An 11,985-nucleotide genomic window follows, 5' to 3' on the forward strand; every position below is an offset into this window, starting at 1 on the left:
CGTATATTTAATGTTCATTTGCCAGTCAGTATAAGTAAATTTACCCGTTTTCCATTTCAAACAAGGCACTATAGTCGACTGAGGCTAGCTCTCTAATTTACTACTCCACCCAGTCGATAACATATTCCATACAATGCTAATCAGAAGACCAGTACAGTGTGTCATGAATAAAGTGATTTACAATCGAAGCACACTCGCACAACTGGAACACCGAGACGAACTCATTTACAATCACCCGTTTTTCACATCAACTGATGCACTCGCGATCGTTTTACGCCACATACAAAATGCCTAATAATATATTAACACATAATACAGAGACGTCATTGCAAATAGCAACGTGTTTCCTTGCTTGGCGAATTGTGTATATACGTGGTGAGTGTGAGATGGATATATTGAAGCTTTAATGCATTTATCTCGATTGTTGTTTTGCATTTCCATGTGACTGCTACATTTGCGGGGAGAGCACGGTGTCACAAAAACGCCACCGAGAGCTGAGCTGTGTAGATACTATTGTTTTTTTTTTATTCAAATAACATCTCGCCGTGCTGCCGGCCTGCCTTCCCTTACAATAATGTTTGCGATTCTGAGTGCTACGCTAATTCTACACTCGTTCACAACAACACACATCATTTATAATTATTACGGTAGTTCTCTTTTTGGAGGATGTGGTGGCCCTGAAAAGGGCCGTTTGGTTTGTGTATGCAGTGCATACTTAGTGGTTTACTTGGATTTAGGGTTGGACTTCTTTGGCAGGAGAACGGCCTGGATATTAGGCAATACACCACCCTGGGCGATGGTGACTCCCGACATGAGCTTGTTCAACTCCTCGTCGTTTCGGACAGCAAGCTGTAAGTGACGTGGAATGATCCTGGACTTCTTGTTGTCACGAGCGGCGTTACCGGCCAACTCCAGTATTTCCGCGGCCAAGTACTCGAGTACTGCAGCCAAATATACAGGAGCGCCGGCACCAACACGCTCGGCATAATTGCCTTTTCTTAAGAATCGGTGTACGCGACCTACTGGGAACTGGAGACCAGCACGGGATGAACGAGTCTTGGACTTGCCCTTTGCCTTACCACCTTTTCCACGACCAGACATGATTGTATGTTAACTATTCGGCTCGAACTAGGACGAGAATGATACTGCGGGTATCTCACTGGCTGTTTTTATACACCCGACCCGGATTCCGATTGCAAATATATACTTCCAATCAGAATTGAGGATAGAGATGAATAGCATTCAGTCAGCGCCTCAACAATGACAATGAACACTTTGAATGAAAAAAACCCTAAAAAACTGTGTTTTCTCTTGCGTTCGTTTGGTTTTGGCGCGCTTGGTTTAGAATCCTTCATTAGCATATCGTTCGCTATAAATAGTGAATCAACGCCAATGACTGTCACTTTGAACTTCATCCTCATACGTTCAACATGCCTCCCAAAACTAGTGGTAAAGCAGCAAAGAAAGGCGGTAAGGCTAAGGCCACCCGTCCTACTGGCGACAAGAGAAAGCGAAAGAGAGGTAGAAAAGAATCCTACGGTATTTACATCTACAAGGTATTGAAGCAAGTTCACCCAGACACTGGTGTGTCATCCAAGGCTATGTCGATCATGAACAGCTTCGTCAACGACATATTTGAACGTATCGCCACAGAGGCCTCCAGGTTGGCACACTACAACAAGCGTAGAACCATTACCAGCAGAGAGGTTCAGACCGCTGTCCGTCTTCTTTTGCCCGGTGAGCTTGCCAAACATGCAGTCAGTGAAGGAACAAAAGCAGTCACCAAGTATACCAGTTCGAAGTAGTATGCTTGTCATACACAAACCAAACGGCCCTTTTCAGGGCCACCACATCCTCCAAAAAGAGAACTACCGTGAAAAAAAAAACTCACAACATGCAAAGTTGGTGGACTCGGTCGTTGTCTTAACAATGTTCGTAACTCTTGCATTAAGACACGTAACACTTAAATTGTTCCACCACTGTGTCCATTCAATACAAACTCTAACTGTTTACGTAAGTGCAAATCACACATTGCTCGTTCGGTTTGACGAATTGCGTAATGTGTACGCTTTACATTACATCGTGTAGCAAGGAGACCGAGTTTGGAAAGTGTGATTCATTACATTTTCTGGTATGTTTAATGCAAAGTACACCAGTATCTGTGTCATGTATATTGATTAAAACGTCAAATGTGCCCTACATTCGTTTACCGTCGTCGCCCGACTCAGAACTGTAATAATTATTTACAGTTTCGATCGTGTTGGGCTGAATAAAACAAACACGAGTTCGTGATACATAAGAAGAGAGTGGGACTAAAGTCGGATTCGACCGTCGTCTGAAAGGTCATTCACCCCACCACGCGCTCTCCTATTGGTTGTGACTAATGGCCAATCAGCGGCGATGTTGATTGAAACGTAAAATATAATGGGTGCGAATTATTTGTCATTGTGCGTATCTGACAGAAGATTTTTCAAGTGCGTTGTGAGTCCTTTCACGTTCGCAACCAGACTATAAAGTGCGAGAGATTTGATCAATTTAGGCAGTTGACTTCTATACACTGAACTCATCAAACATGTCTGGTCGTGGCAAAGGAGGCAAGGGTCTTGGAAAGGGAGGCGCCAAGCGTCATCGTAAAGTTCTTCGCGATAATATTCAAGGTATCACCAAGCCAGCTATCCGACGTCTTGCACGTCGTGGTGGTGTCAAACGTATCTCCGGTCTCATCTACGAAGAAACTCGGGGTGTATTGAAGGTGTTCTTAGAGAATGTCATCCGTGACGCCGTCACCTACACAGAGCACGCCAAAAGAAAGACCGTCACCGCCATGGATGTCGTCTACGCACTAAAACGCCAGGGTCGTACATTGTACGGTTTTGGTGGATAAACGTAGAATATAAACCCAAACCAAACGGCCCTTTTCAGGGCCACCACATCCTCCAAAAAGAGAATTACCGTATTATAGTATGTATGTATGTGTCTGTGAACGTATATACGTATATTTAATGTTCATTTGCCAGTCAGTATAAGTAAATTTACCCGTTTTCCATTTCAAACAAGGCACTATAGTCGACTGAGGCTAGCTCTCTAATTTACTACTCCACCCAGTCGATAACATATTCCATACAATGCTAATCAGAAGACCAGTACAGTGTGTCATGAATAAAGTGATTTACAATCGAAGCACACTCGCACAACTGGAACACCGAGACGAACTCATTTACAATCACCCGTTTTTCACATCAACTGATGCACTCGCGATCGTTTTACGCCACATACAAAATGCCTAATAATATATTAACACATAATACAGAGACGTCATTGCAAATAGCAACGTGTTTCCTTGCTTGGCGAATTGTGTATATACGTGGTGAGTGTGAGATGGATATATTGAAGCTTTAATGCATTTATCTCGATTGTTGTTTTGCATTTCCATGTGACTGCTACATTTGCGGGGAGAGCACGGTGTCACAAAAACGCCACCGAGAGCTGAGCTGTGTAGATACTATTGTTTTTTTTTATTCAAATAACATCTCGCCGTGCTGCCGGCCTGCCTTCCCTTACAATAATGTTTGCGATTCTGAGTGCTACGCTAATTCTACACTCGTTCACAACAACACACATCATTTATAATTATTACGGTAGTTCTCTTTTTGGAGGATGTGGTGGCCCTGAAAAGGGCCGTTTGGTTTGTGTATGCAGTGCATACTTAGTGGTTTACTTGGATTTAGGGTTGGACTTCTTTGGCAGGAGAACGGCCTCGATATTAGGCAATACACCACCCTGGGCGATGGTGACTCCCGACATGAGCTTGTTCAACTCCTCGTCGTTTCGGACAGCAAGCTGTAAGTGACGTGGAATGATCCTGGACTTCTTGTTGTCACGAGCGGCGTTACCGGCCAACTCCAGTATTTCCGCGGCCAAGTACTCGAGTACTGCAGCCAAATATACAGGAGCGCCGGCACCAACACGCTCGGCATAATTGCCTTTTCTTAAGAATCGGTGTACGCGACCTACTGGGAACTGGAGACCAGCACGGGATGAACGAGTCTTGGACTTGCCCTTTGCCTTACCACCTTTTCCACGACCAGACATGATTGTATGTTAACTATTCGGCTCGAACTAGGACGAGAATGATACTGCGGGTATCTCACTGGCTGTTTTTATACACCCGACCCGGATTCCGATTGCAAATATATACTTCCAATCAGAATTGAGGATAGAGATGAATAGCATTCAGTCAGCGCCTCAACAATGACAATGAACACTTTGAATGAAAAAAACCCTAAAAAACTGTGTTTTCTCTTGCGTTCGTTTGGTTTTGGCGCGCTTGGTTTAGAATCCTTCATTAGCATATCGTTCGCTATAAATAGTGAATCAACGCCAATGACTGTCACTTGGAACTTCATCCTCATACGTTCAACATGCCTCCCAAAACTAGTGGTAAAGCAGCAAAGAAAGGCGGTAAGGCTAAGGCCACCCGTCCTACTGGCGACAAGAGAAAGCGAAAGAGAGGTAGAAAAGAATCCTACGGTATTTACATCTACAAGGTATTGAAGCAAGTTCACCCAGACACTGGTGTGTCATCCAAGGCTATGTCGATCATGAACAGCTTCGTCAACGACATATTTGAACGTATCGCCACAGAGGCCTCCAGGTTGGCACACTACAACAAGCGTAGAACCATTACCAGCAGAGAGGTTCAGACCGCTGTCCGTCTTCTTTTGCCCGGTGAGCTTGCCAAACATGCAGTCAGTGAAGGAACAAAAGCAGTCACCAAGTATACCAGTTCGAAGTAGTATGCTTGTCATACACAAACCAAACGGCCCTTTTCAGGGCCACCACATCCTCCAAAAAGAGAACTACCGTGAAATTATTGAATTATTGTTGTAAGGTTGTATAAATAAGAATGTTGTAACGTTTATGAAAACATGCGTATTGGAAAATGTACCTATTCGTTAAAGTAATGCTAATAAACACAGCGATATCAATACGTGGAAAATCTTAACCACGGGTATTCGTCTATATACATAGATTAATGTGTTCTCGTCCATGTCGCATCTTGTAATTGGAAGTTGCGAGCAAAGTTGGTGGACTCGGTCGTTGTCTTAACAATGTTCGTAACTCTTGCATTAAGACACGTAACACTTAAATTGTTCCACCACTGTGTCCATTCAATACAAACTCTAACTGTTTACGTAAGTGCAAATCACACATTGCTCGTTCGGTTTGACGAATTGCGTAATGTGTACGCTTTACATTACATCGTGTAGCAAGGAGACCGGGTTTGGAAAGTGTGATTCATTACATTTTCTGGTATGTTTAATGCAAAGTACACCAGTATCTGTGTCATGTATATTGATTAAAACGTCAAATGTGCCCTACATTCGTTTACCGTCGTCGCCCGACTCAGAACTGTAATAATTATTTACAGTTTCGATCGTGTTGGGCTGAATAAAACAAACACGAGTTCGTGATACATAAGAAGAGAGTGGGACTAAAGTCGGATTCGACCGTCGTCTGAAAGGTCATTGACCCCACCACGCGCTCTCCTATTGGTTGTGACTAATGGCCAATCAGCGGCGATGTTGATTGAAATGTAAAATATAATGGGTGCGAATTATTTGTCATTGTGCGTATCTGACAGAAGATTTTTCAAGTGCGTTGTGAGTCCTTTCACGTTCGCAACCAGACTATAAAGTGCGAGAGATTTGATCAATTTAGGCAGTTGACTTCTATACACTGAACTCATCAAACATGTCTGGTCGTGGCAAAGGAGGCAAGGGTCTTGGAAAGGGAGGCGCCAAGCGTCATCGTAAAGTTCTTCGCGATAATATTCAAGGTATCACCAAGCCAGCTATCCGACGTCTTGCACGTCGTGGTGGTGTCAAACGTATCTCCGGTCTCATCTACGAAGAAACTCGGGGTGTATTGAAGGTGTTCTTAGAGAATGTCATCCGTGACGCCGTCACCTACACAGAGCACGCCAAAAGAAAGACCGTCACCGCCATGGATGTCGTCTACGCACTAAAACGCCAGGGTCGTACATTGTACGGTTTTGGTGGATAAACGTAGAATATAAACCCAAACCAAACGGCCCTTTTCAGGGCCACCACATCCTCCAAAAAGAGAATTACCGTATTATAGTATGTATGTATGTGTCTGTGAACGTATATACGTATATTTAATGTTCATTTGCCAGTCAGTATAAGTAAATTTACCCGTTTTCCATTTCAAACAAGGCACTATAGTCGACTGAGGCTAGCTCTCTAATTTACTACTCCACCCAGTCGATAACATATTCCATACAATGCTAATCAGAAGACCAGTACAGTGTGTCATGAATAAAGTGATTTACAATCGAAGCACACTCGCACAACTGGAACACCGAGACGAACTCATTTACAATCACCCGTTTTTCACATCAACTGATGCACTCGCGATCGTTTTACGCCACATACAAAATGCCTAATAATATATTAACACATAATACAGAGACGTCATTGCAAATAGCAACGTGTTTCCTTGCTTGGCGAATTGTGTATATACGTGGTGAGTGTGAGATGGATATATTGAAGCTTTAATGCATTTATCTCGATTGTTGTTTTGCATTTCCATGTGACTGCTACATTTGCGGGGAGAGCACGGTGTCACAAAAACGCCACCGAGAGCTGAGCTGTGTAGATACTATTGTTTTTTTTTTATTCAAATAACATCTCGCCGTGCTGCCGGCCTGCCTTCCCTTACAATAATGTTTGCGATTCTGAGTGCTACGCTAATTCTACACTCGTTCACAACAACACACATCATTTATAATTATTACGGTAGTTCTCTTTTTGGAGGATGTGGTGGCCCTGAAAAGGGCCGTTTGGTTTGTGTATGCAGTGCATACTTAGTGGTTTACTTGGATTTAGGGTTGGACTTCTTTGGCAGGAGAACGGCCTGGATATTAGGCAATACACCACCCTGGGCGATGGTGACTCCCGACATGAGCTTGTTCAACTCCTCGTCGTTTCGGACAGCAAGCTGTAAGTGACGTGGAATGATCCTGGACTTCTTGTTGTCACGAGCGGCGTTACCGGCCAACTCCAGTATTTCCGCGGCCAAGTACTCGAGTACTGCAGCCAAATATACAGGAGCGCCGGCACCAACACGCTCGGCATAATTGCCTTTTCTTAAGAATCGGTGTACGCGACCTACTGGGAACTGGAGACCAGCACGGGATGAACGAGTCTTGGACTTGCCCTTTGCCTTACCACCTTTTCCACGACCAGACATGATTGTATGTTAACTATTCGGCTCGAACTAGGACGAGAATGATACTGCGGGTATCTCACTGGCTGTTTTTATACACCCGACCCGGATTCCGATTGCAAATATATACTTCCAATCAGAATTGAGGATAGAGATGAATAGCATTCAGTCAGCGCCTCAACAATGACAATGAACACTTTGAATGAAAAAAACCCTAAAAAACTGTGTTTTCTCTTGCGTTCGTTTGGTTTTGGCGCGCTTGGTTTAGAATCCTTCATTAGCATATCGTTCGCTATAAATAGTGAATCAACGCCAATGACTGTCACTTGGAACTTCATCCTCATACGTTCAACATGCCTCCCAAAACTAGTGGTAAAGCAGCAAAGAAAGGCGGTAAGGCTAAGGCCACCCGTCCTACTGGCGACAAGAGAAAGCGAAAGAGAGGTAGAAAAGAATCCTACGGTATTTACATCTACAAGGTATTGAAGCAAGTTCACCCAGACACTGGTGTGTCATCCAAGGCTATGTCGATCATGAACAGCTTCGTCAACGACATATTTGAACGTATCGCCACAGAGGCCTCCAGGTTGGCACACTACAACAAGCGTAGAACCATTACCAGCAGAGAGGTTCAGACCGCTGTCCGTCTTCTTTTGCCCGGTGAGCTTGCCAAACATGCAGTCAGTGAAGGAACAAAAGCAGTCACCAAGTATACCAGTTCGAAGTAGTATGCTTGTCATACACAAACCAAACGGCCCTTTTCAGGGCCACCACATCCTCCAAAAAGAGAACTACCGTGAAATTATTGAATTATTGTTGTAAGGTTGTATAAATAAGAATGTTGTAACGTTTATGAAAACATGCGTATTGGAAAATGTACCTATTCGTTAAAGTAATGCTAATAAACACAGCGATATCAATACGTGGAAAATCTTAACCACGGGTATTCGTCTATATACATAGATTAATGTGTTCTCGTCCATGTCGCATCTTGTAATTGGAAGTTGCGAGCAAAGTTGGTGGACTCGGTCGTTGTCTTAACAATGTTCGTAACTCTTGCATTAAGACACGTAACACTTAAATTGTTCCACCACTGTGTCCATTCAATACAAACTCTAACTGTTTACGTAAGTGCAAATCACACATTGCTCGTTCGGTTTGACGAATTGCGTAATGTGTACGCTTTACATTACATCGTGTAGCAAGGAGACCGGGTTTGGAAAGTGTGATTCATTACATTTTCTGGTATGTTTAATGCAAAGTACACCAGTATCTGTGTCATGTATATTGATTAAAACGTCAAATGTGCCCTACATTCGTTTACCGTCGTCGCCCGACTCAGAACTGTAATAATTATTTACAGTTTCGATCGTGTTGGGCTGAATAAAACAAACACGAGTTCGTGATACATAAGAAGAGAGTGGGACTAAAGTCGGATTCGACCGTCGTCTGAAAGGTCATTGACCCCACCACGCGCTCTCCTATTGGTTGTGACTAATGGCCAATCAGCGGCGATGTTGATTGAAACGTAAAATATAATGGGTGCGAATTATTTGTCATTGTGCGTATCTGACAGAAGATTTTTCAAGTGCGTTGTGAGTCCTTTCACGTTCGCAACCAGACTATAAAGTGCGAGAGATTTGATCAATTTAGGCAGTTGACTTCTATACACTGAACTCATCAAACATGTCTGGTCGTGGCAAAGGAGGCAAGGGTCTTGGAAAGGGAGGCGCCAAGCGTCATCGTAAAGTTCTTCGCGATAATATTCAAGGTATCACCAAGCCAGCTATCCGACGTCTTGCACGTCGTGGTGGTGTCAAACGTATCTCCGGTCTCATCTACGAAGAAACTCGGGGTGTATTGAAGGTGTTCTTAGAGAATGTCATCCGTGACGCCGTCACCTACACAGAGCACGCCAAAAGAAAGACCGTCACCGCCATGGATGTCGTCTACGCACTAAAACGCCAGGGTCGTACATTGTACGGTTTTGGTGGATAAACGTAGAATATAAACCCAAACCAAACGGCCCTTTTCAGGGCCACCACATCCTCCAAAAAGAGAATTACCGTATTATAGTATGTATGTATGTGTCTGTGAACGTATATACGTATATTTAATGTTCATTTGCCAGTCAGTATAAGTAAATTTACCCGTTTTCCATTTCAAACAAGGCACTATAGTCGACTGAGGCTAGCTCTCTAATTTACTACTCCACCCAGTCGATAACATATTCCATACAATGCTAATCAGAAGACCAGTACAGTGTGTCATGAATAAAGTGATTTACAATCGAAGCACACTCGCACAACTGGAACACCGAGACGAACTCATTTACAATCACCCGTTTTTCACATCAACTGATGCACTCGCGATCGTTTTACGCCACATACAAAATGCCTAATAATATATTAACACATAATACAGAGACGTCATTGCAAATAGCAACGTGTTTCCTTGCTTGGCGAATTGTGTATATACGTGGTGAGTGTGAGATGGATATATTGAAGCTTTAATGCATTTATCTCGATTGTTGTTTTGCATTTCCATGTGACTGCTACATTTGCGGGGAGAGCACGGTGTCACAAAAACGCCACCGAGAGCTGAGCTGTGTAGATACTATTGTTTTTTTTTTATTCAAATAACATCTCGCCGTGCTGCCGGCCTGCCTTCCCTTACAATAATGTTTGCGATTCTGAGTGCTACGCTAATTCTACACTCGTTCACAACAACACACATCATTTATAATTATTACGGTAGTTCTCTTTTTGGAGGATGTGGTGGCCCTGAAAAGGGCCGTTTGGTTTGTGTATGCAGTGCATACTTAGTGGTTTACTTGGATTTAGGGTTGGACTTCTTTGGCAGGAGAACGGCCTGGATATTAGGCAATACACCACCCTGGGCGATGGTGACTCCCGACATGAGCTTGTTCAACTCCTCGTCGTTTCGGACAGCAAGCTGTAAGTGACGTGGAATGATCCTGGACTTCTTGTTGTCACGAGCGGCGTTACCGGCCAACTCCAGTATTTCCGCGGCCAAGTACTCGAGTACTGCAGCCAAATATACAGGAGCGCCGGCACCAACACGCTCGGCATAATTGCCTTTTCTTAAGAATCGGTGTACGCGACCTACTGGGAACTGGAGACCAGCACGGGATGAACGAGTCTTGGACTTGCCCTTTGCCTTACCACCTTTTCCACGACCAGACATGATTGTATGTTAACTATTCGGCTCGAACTAGGACGAGAATGATACTGCGGGTATCTCACTGGCTGTTTTTATACACCCGACCCGGATTCCGATTGCAAATATATACTTCCAATCAGAATTGAGGATAGAGATGAATAGCATTCAGTCAGCGCCTCAACAATGACAATGAACACTTTGAATGAAAAAAACCCTAAAAAACTGTGTTTTCTCTTGCGTTCGTTTGGTTTTGGCGCGCTTGGTTTAGAATCCTTCATTAGCATATCGTTCGCTATAAATAGTGAATCAACGCCAATGACTGTCACTTGGAACTTCATCCTCATACGTTCAACATGCCTCCCAAAACTAGTGGTAAAGCAGCAAAGAAAGGCGGTAAGGCTAAGGCCACCCGTCCTACTGGCGACAAGAGAAAGCGAAAGAGAGGTAGAAAAGAATCCTACGGTATTTACATCTACAAGGTATTGAAGCAAGTTCACCCAGACACTGGTGTGTCATCCAAGGCTATGTCGATCATGAACAGCTTCGTCAACGACATATTTGAACGTATCGCCACAGAGGCCTCCAGGTTGGCACACTACAACAAGCGTAGAACCATTACCAGCAGAGAGGTTCAGACCGCTGTCCGTCTTCTTTTGCCCGGTGAGCTTGCCAAACATGCAGTCAGTGAAGGAACAAAAGCAGTCACCAAGTATACCAGTTCGAAGTAGTATGCTTGTCATACACAAACCAAACGGCCCTTTTCAGGGCCACCACATCCTCCAAAAAGAGAACTACCGTGAAATTATTGAATTATTGTTGTAAGGTTGTATAAATAAGAATGTTGTAACGTTTATGAAAACATGCGTATTGGAAAATGTACCTATTCGTTAAAGTAATGCTAATAAACACAGCGATATCAATACGTGGAAAATCTTAACCACGGGTATTCGTCTATATACATAGATTAATGTGTTCTCGTCCATGTCGCATCTTGTAATTGGAAGTTGCGAGCAAAGTTGGTGGACTCGGTCGTTGTCTTAACAATGTTCGTAACTCTTGCATTAAGACACGTAACACTTAAATTGTTCCACCACTGTGTCCATTCAATACAAACTCTAACTGTTTACGTAAGTGCAAATCACACATTGCTCGTTCGGTTTGACGAATTGCGTAATGTGTACGCTTTACATTACATCGTGTAGCAAGGAGACCGGGTTTGGAAAGTGTGATTCATTACATTTTCTGGTATGTTTAATGCAAAGTACACCAGTATCTGTGTCATGTATATTGATTAAAACGTCAAATGTGCCCTACATTCGTTTACCGTCGTCGCCCGACTCAGAACTGTAATAATTATTTACAGTTTCGATCGTGTTGGGCTGAATAAAACAAACACGAGTTCGTGATACATAAGAAGAGAGTGGGACTAAAGTCGGATTCGACCGTCGTCTGAAAGGTCATTGACCCCACCACGCGCTCTCCTATTGGTTGTGACTAATGGCCAATCAGCGGCGATGTTGATTGAAACGTAAAATATAATGGGTGCGAATT

General features: G+C 43.5%; 11 protein-coding genes across 11 annotated transcripts; 7 read left to right on the forward strand and 4 right to left on the reverse strand.

The window, feature by feature from the left end:
• Nucleotides 1-723: 723 nt before the first annotated feature.
• Nucleotides 724-1,173, reverse strand: LOC146738170 (histone H2A-like). Its single transcript, XM_085503645.1, has one exon. It carries the CDS (start codon nt 1,099-1,101, stop codon nt 724-726), a length of 378 nt encoding a protein of 125 aa, XP_085359771.1. The 5' UTR covers nt 1,102-1,173.
• Nucleotides 1,174-1,430: 257 nt separating this feature from the next.
• Nucleotides 1,431-1,805, forward strand: LOC146738171 (histone H2B, gonadal-like). Its single transcript, XM_085503646.1, has one exon. It carries the CDS (start codon nt 1,431-1,433, stop codon nt 1,803-1,805), a length of 375 nt encoding a protein of 124 aa, XP_085359772.1.
• Nucleotides 1,806-2,572: 767 nt separating this feature from the next.
• Nucleotides 2,573-2,884, forward strand: LOC146738172 (histone H4). Its single transcript, XM_085503647.1, has one exon. The coding sequence runs from the start codon at nt 2,573-2,575 to the stop codon at nt 2,882-2,884; it is 312 nt and encodes a 103-aa protein (XP_085359773.1).
• Nucleotides 2,885-3,714: 830 nt separating this feature from the next.
• Nucleotides 3,715-4,164, reverse strand: LOC146738173 (histone H2A-like). The gene has a single exon (XM_085503648.1). The coding sequence runs from the start codon at nt 4,090-4,092 to the stop codon at nt 3,715-3,717; it is 378 nt and encodes a 125-aa protein (XP_085359774.1). The 5' UTR covers nt 4,093-4,164.
• A 257-nt stretch (nt 4,165-4,421) lies between these two features.
• LOC146738174 (histone H2B, gonadal-like) lies at nt 4,422-4,796 on the forward strand. Its single transcript, XM_085503649.1, has one exon. It carries the CDS (start codon nt 4,422-4,424, stop codon nt 4,794-4,796), a length of 375 nt encoding a protein of 124 aa, XP_085359775.1.
• Nucleotides 4,797-5,754: 958 nt separating this feature from the next.
• LOC146738175 (histone H4) lies at nt 5,755-6,066 on the forward strand. Its single transcript, XM_085503650.1, has one exon. The coding sequence runs from the start codon at nt 5,755-5,757 to the stop codon at nt 6,064-6,066; it is 312 nt and encodes a 103-aa protein (XP_085359776.1).
• An 831-nt stretch (nt 6,067-6,897) lies between these two features.
• Nucleotides 6,898-7,347, reverse strand: LOC146738176 (histone H2A-like). Its single transcript, XM_085503651.1, has one exon. It carries the CDS (start codon nt 7,273-7,275, stop codon nt 6,898-6,900), a length of 378 nt encoding a protein of 125 aa, XP_085359777.1. The 5' UTR covers nt 7,276-7,347.
• Nucleotides 7,348-7,604: 257 nt separating this feature from the next.
• Nucleotides 7,605-7,979, forward strand: LOC146738177 (histone H2B, gonadal-like). Its single transcript, XM_085503652.1, has one exon. The coding sequence runs from the start codon at nt 7,605-7,607 to the stop codon at nt 7,977-7,979; it is 375 nt and encodes a 124-aa protein (XP_085359778.1).
• Nucleotides 7,980-8,937: 958 nt separating this feature from the next.
• Nucleotides 8,938-9,249, forward strand: LOC146738178 (histone H4). Its single transcript, XM_085503653.1, has one exon. The coding sequence runs from the start codon at nt 8,938-8,940 to the stop codon at nt 9,247-9,249; it is 312 nt and encodes a 103-aa protein (XP_085359779.1).
• Nucleotides 9,250-10,080: 831 nt separating this feature from the next.
• LOC146738179 (histone H2A-like) lies at nt 10,081-10,530 on the reverse strand. The gene has a single exon (XM_085503654.1). The coding sequence runs from the start codon at nt 10,456-10,458 to the stop codon at nt 10,081-10,083; it is 378 nt and encodes a 125-aa protein (XP_085359780.1). The 5' UTR covers nt 10,459-10,530.
• A 257-nt stretch (nt 10,531-10,787) lies between these two features.
• LOC146738180 (histone H2B, gonadal-like) lies at nt 10,788-11,162 on the forward strand. The gene has a single exon (XM_085503655.1). The coding sequence runs from the start codon at nt 10,788-10,790 to the stop codon at nt 11,160-11,162; it is 375 nt and encodes a 124-aa protein (XP_085359781.1).
• Nucleotides 11,163-11,985: the final 823 nt, after the last annotated feature.

The sequence above is a fragment of the Saccoglossus kowalevskii genome, chromosome 9 (assembly GCF_978046115.1).
Source record: "Saccoglossus kowalevskii chromosome 9, keSacKowa6.1, whole genome shotgun sequence".
NCBI classification, from domain to species: Eukaryota; Metazoa; Hemichordata; class Enteropneusta; family Harrimaniidae; genus Saccoglossus; species Saccoglossus kowalevskii.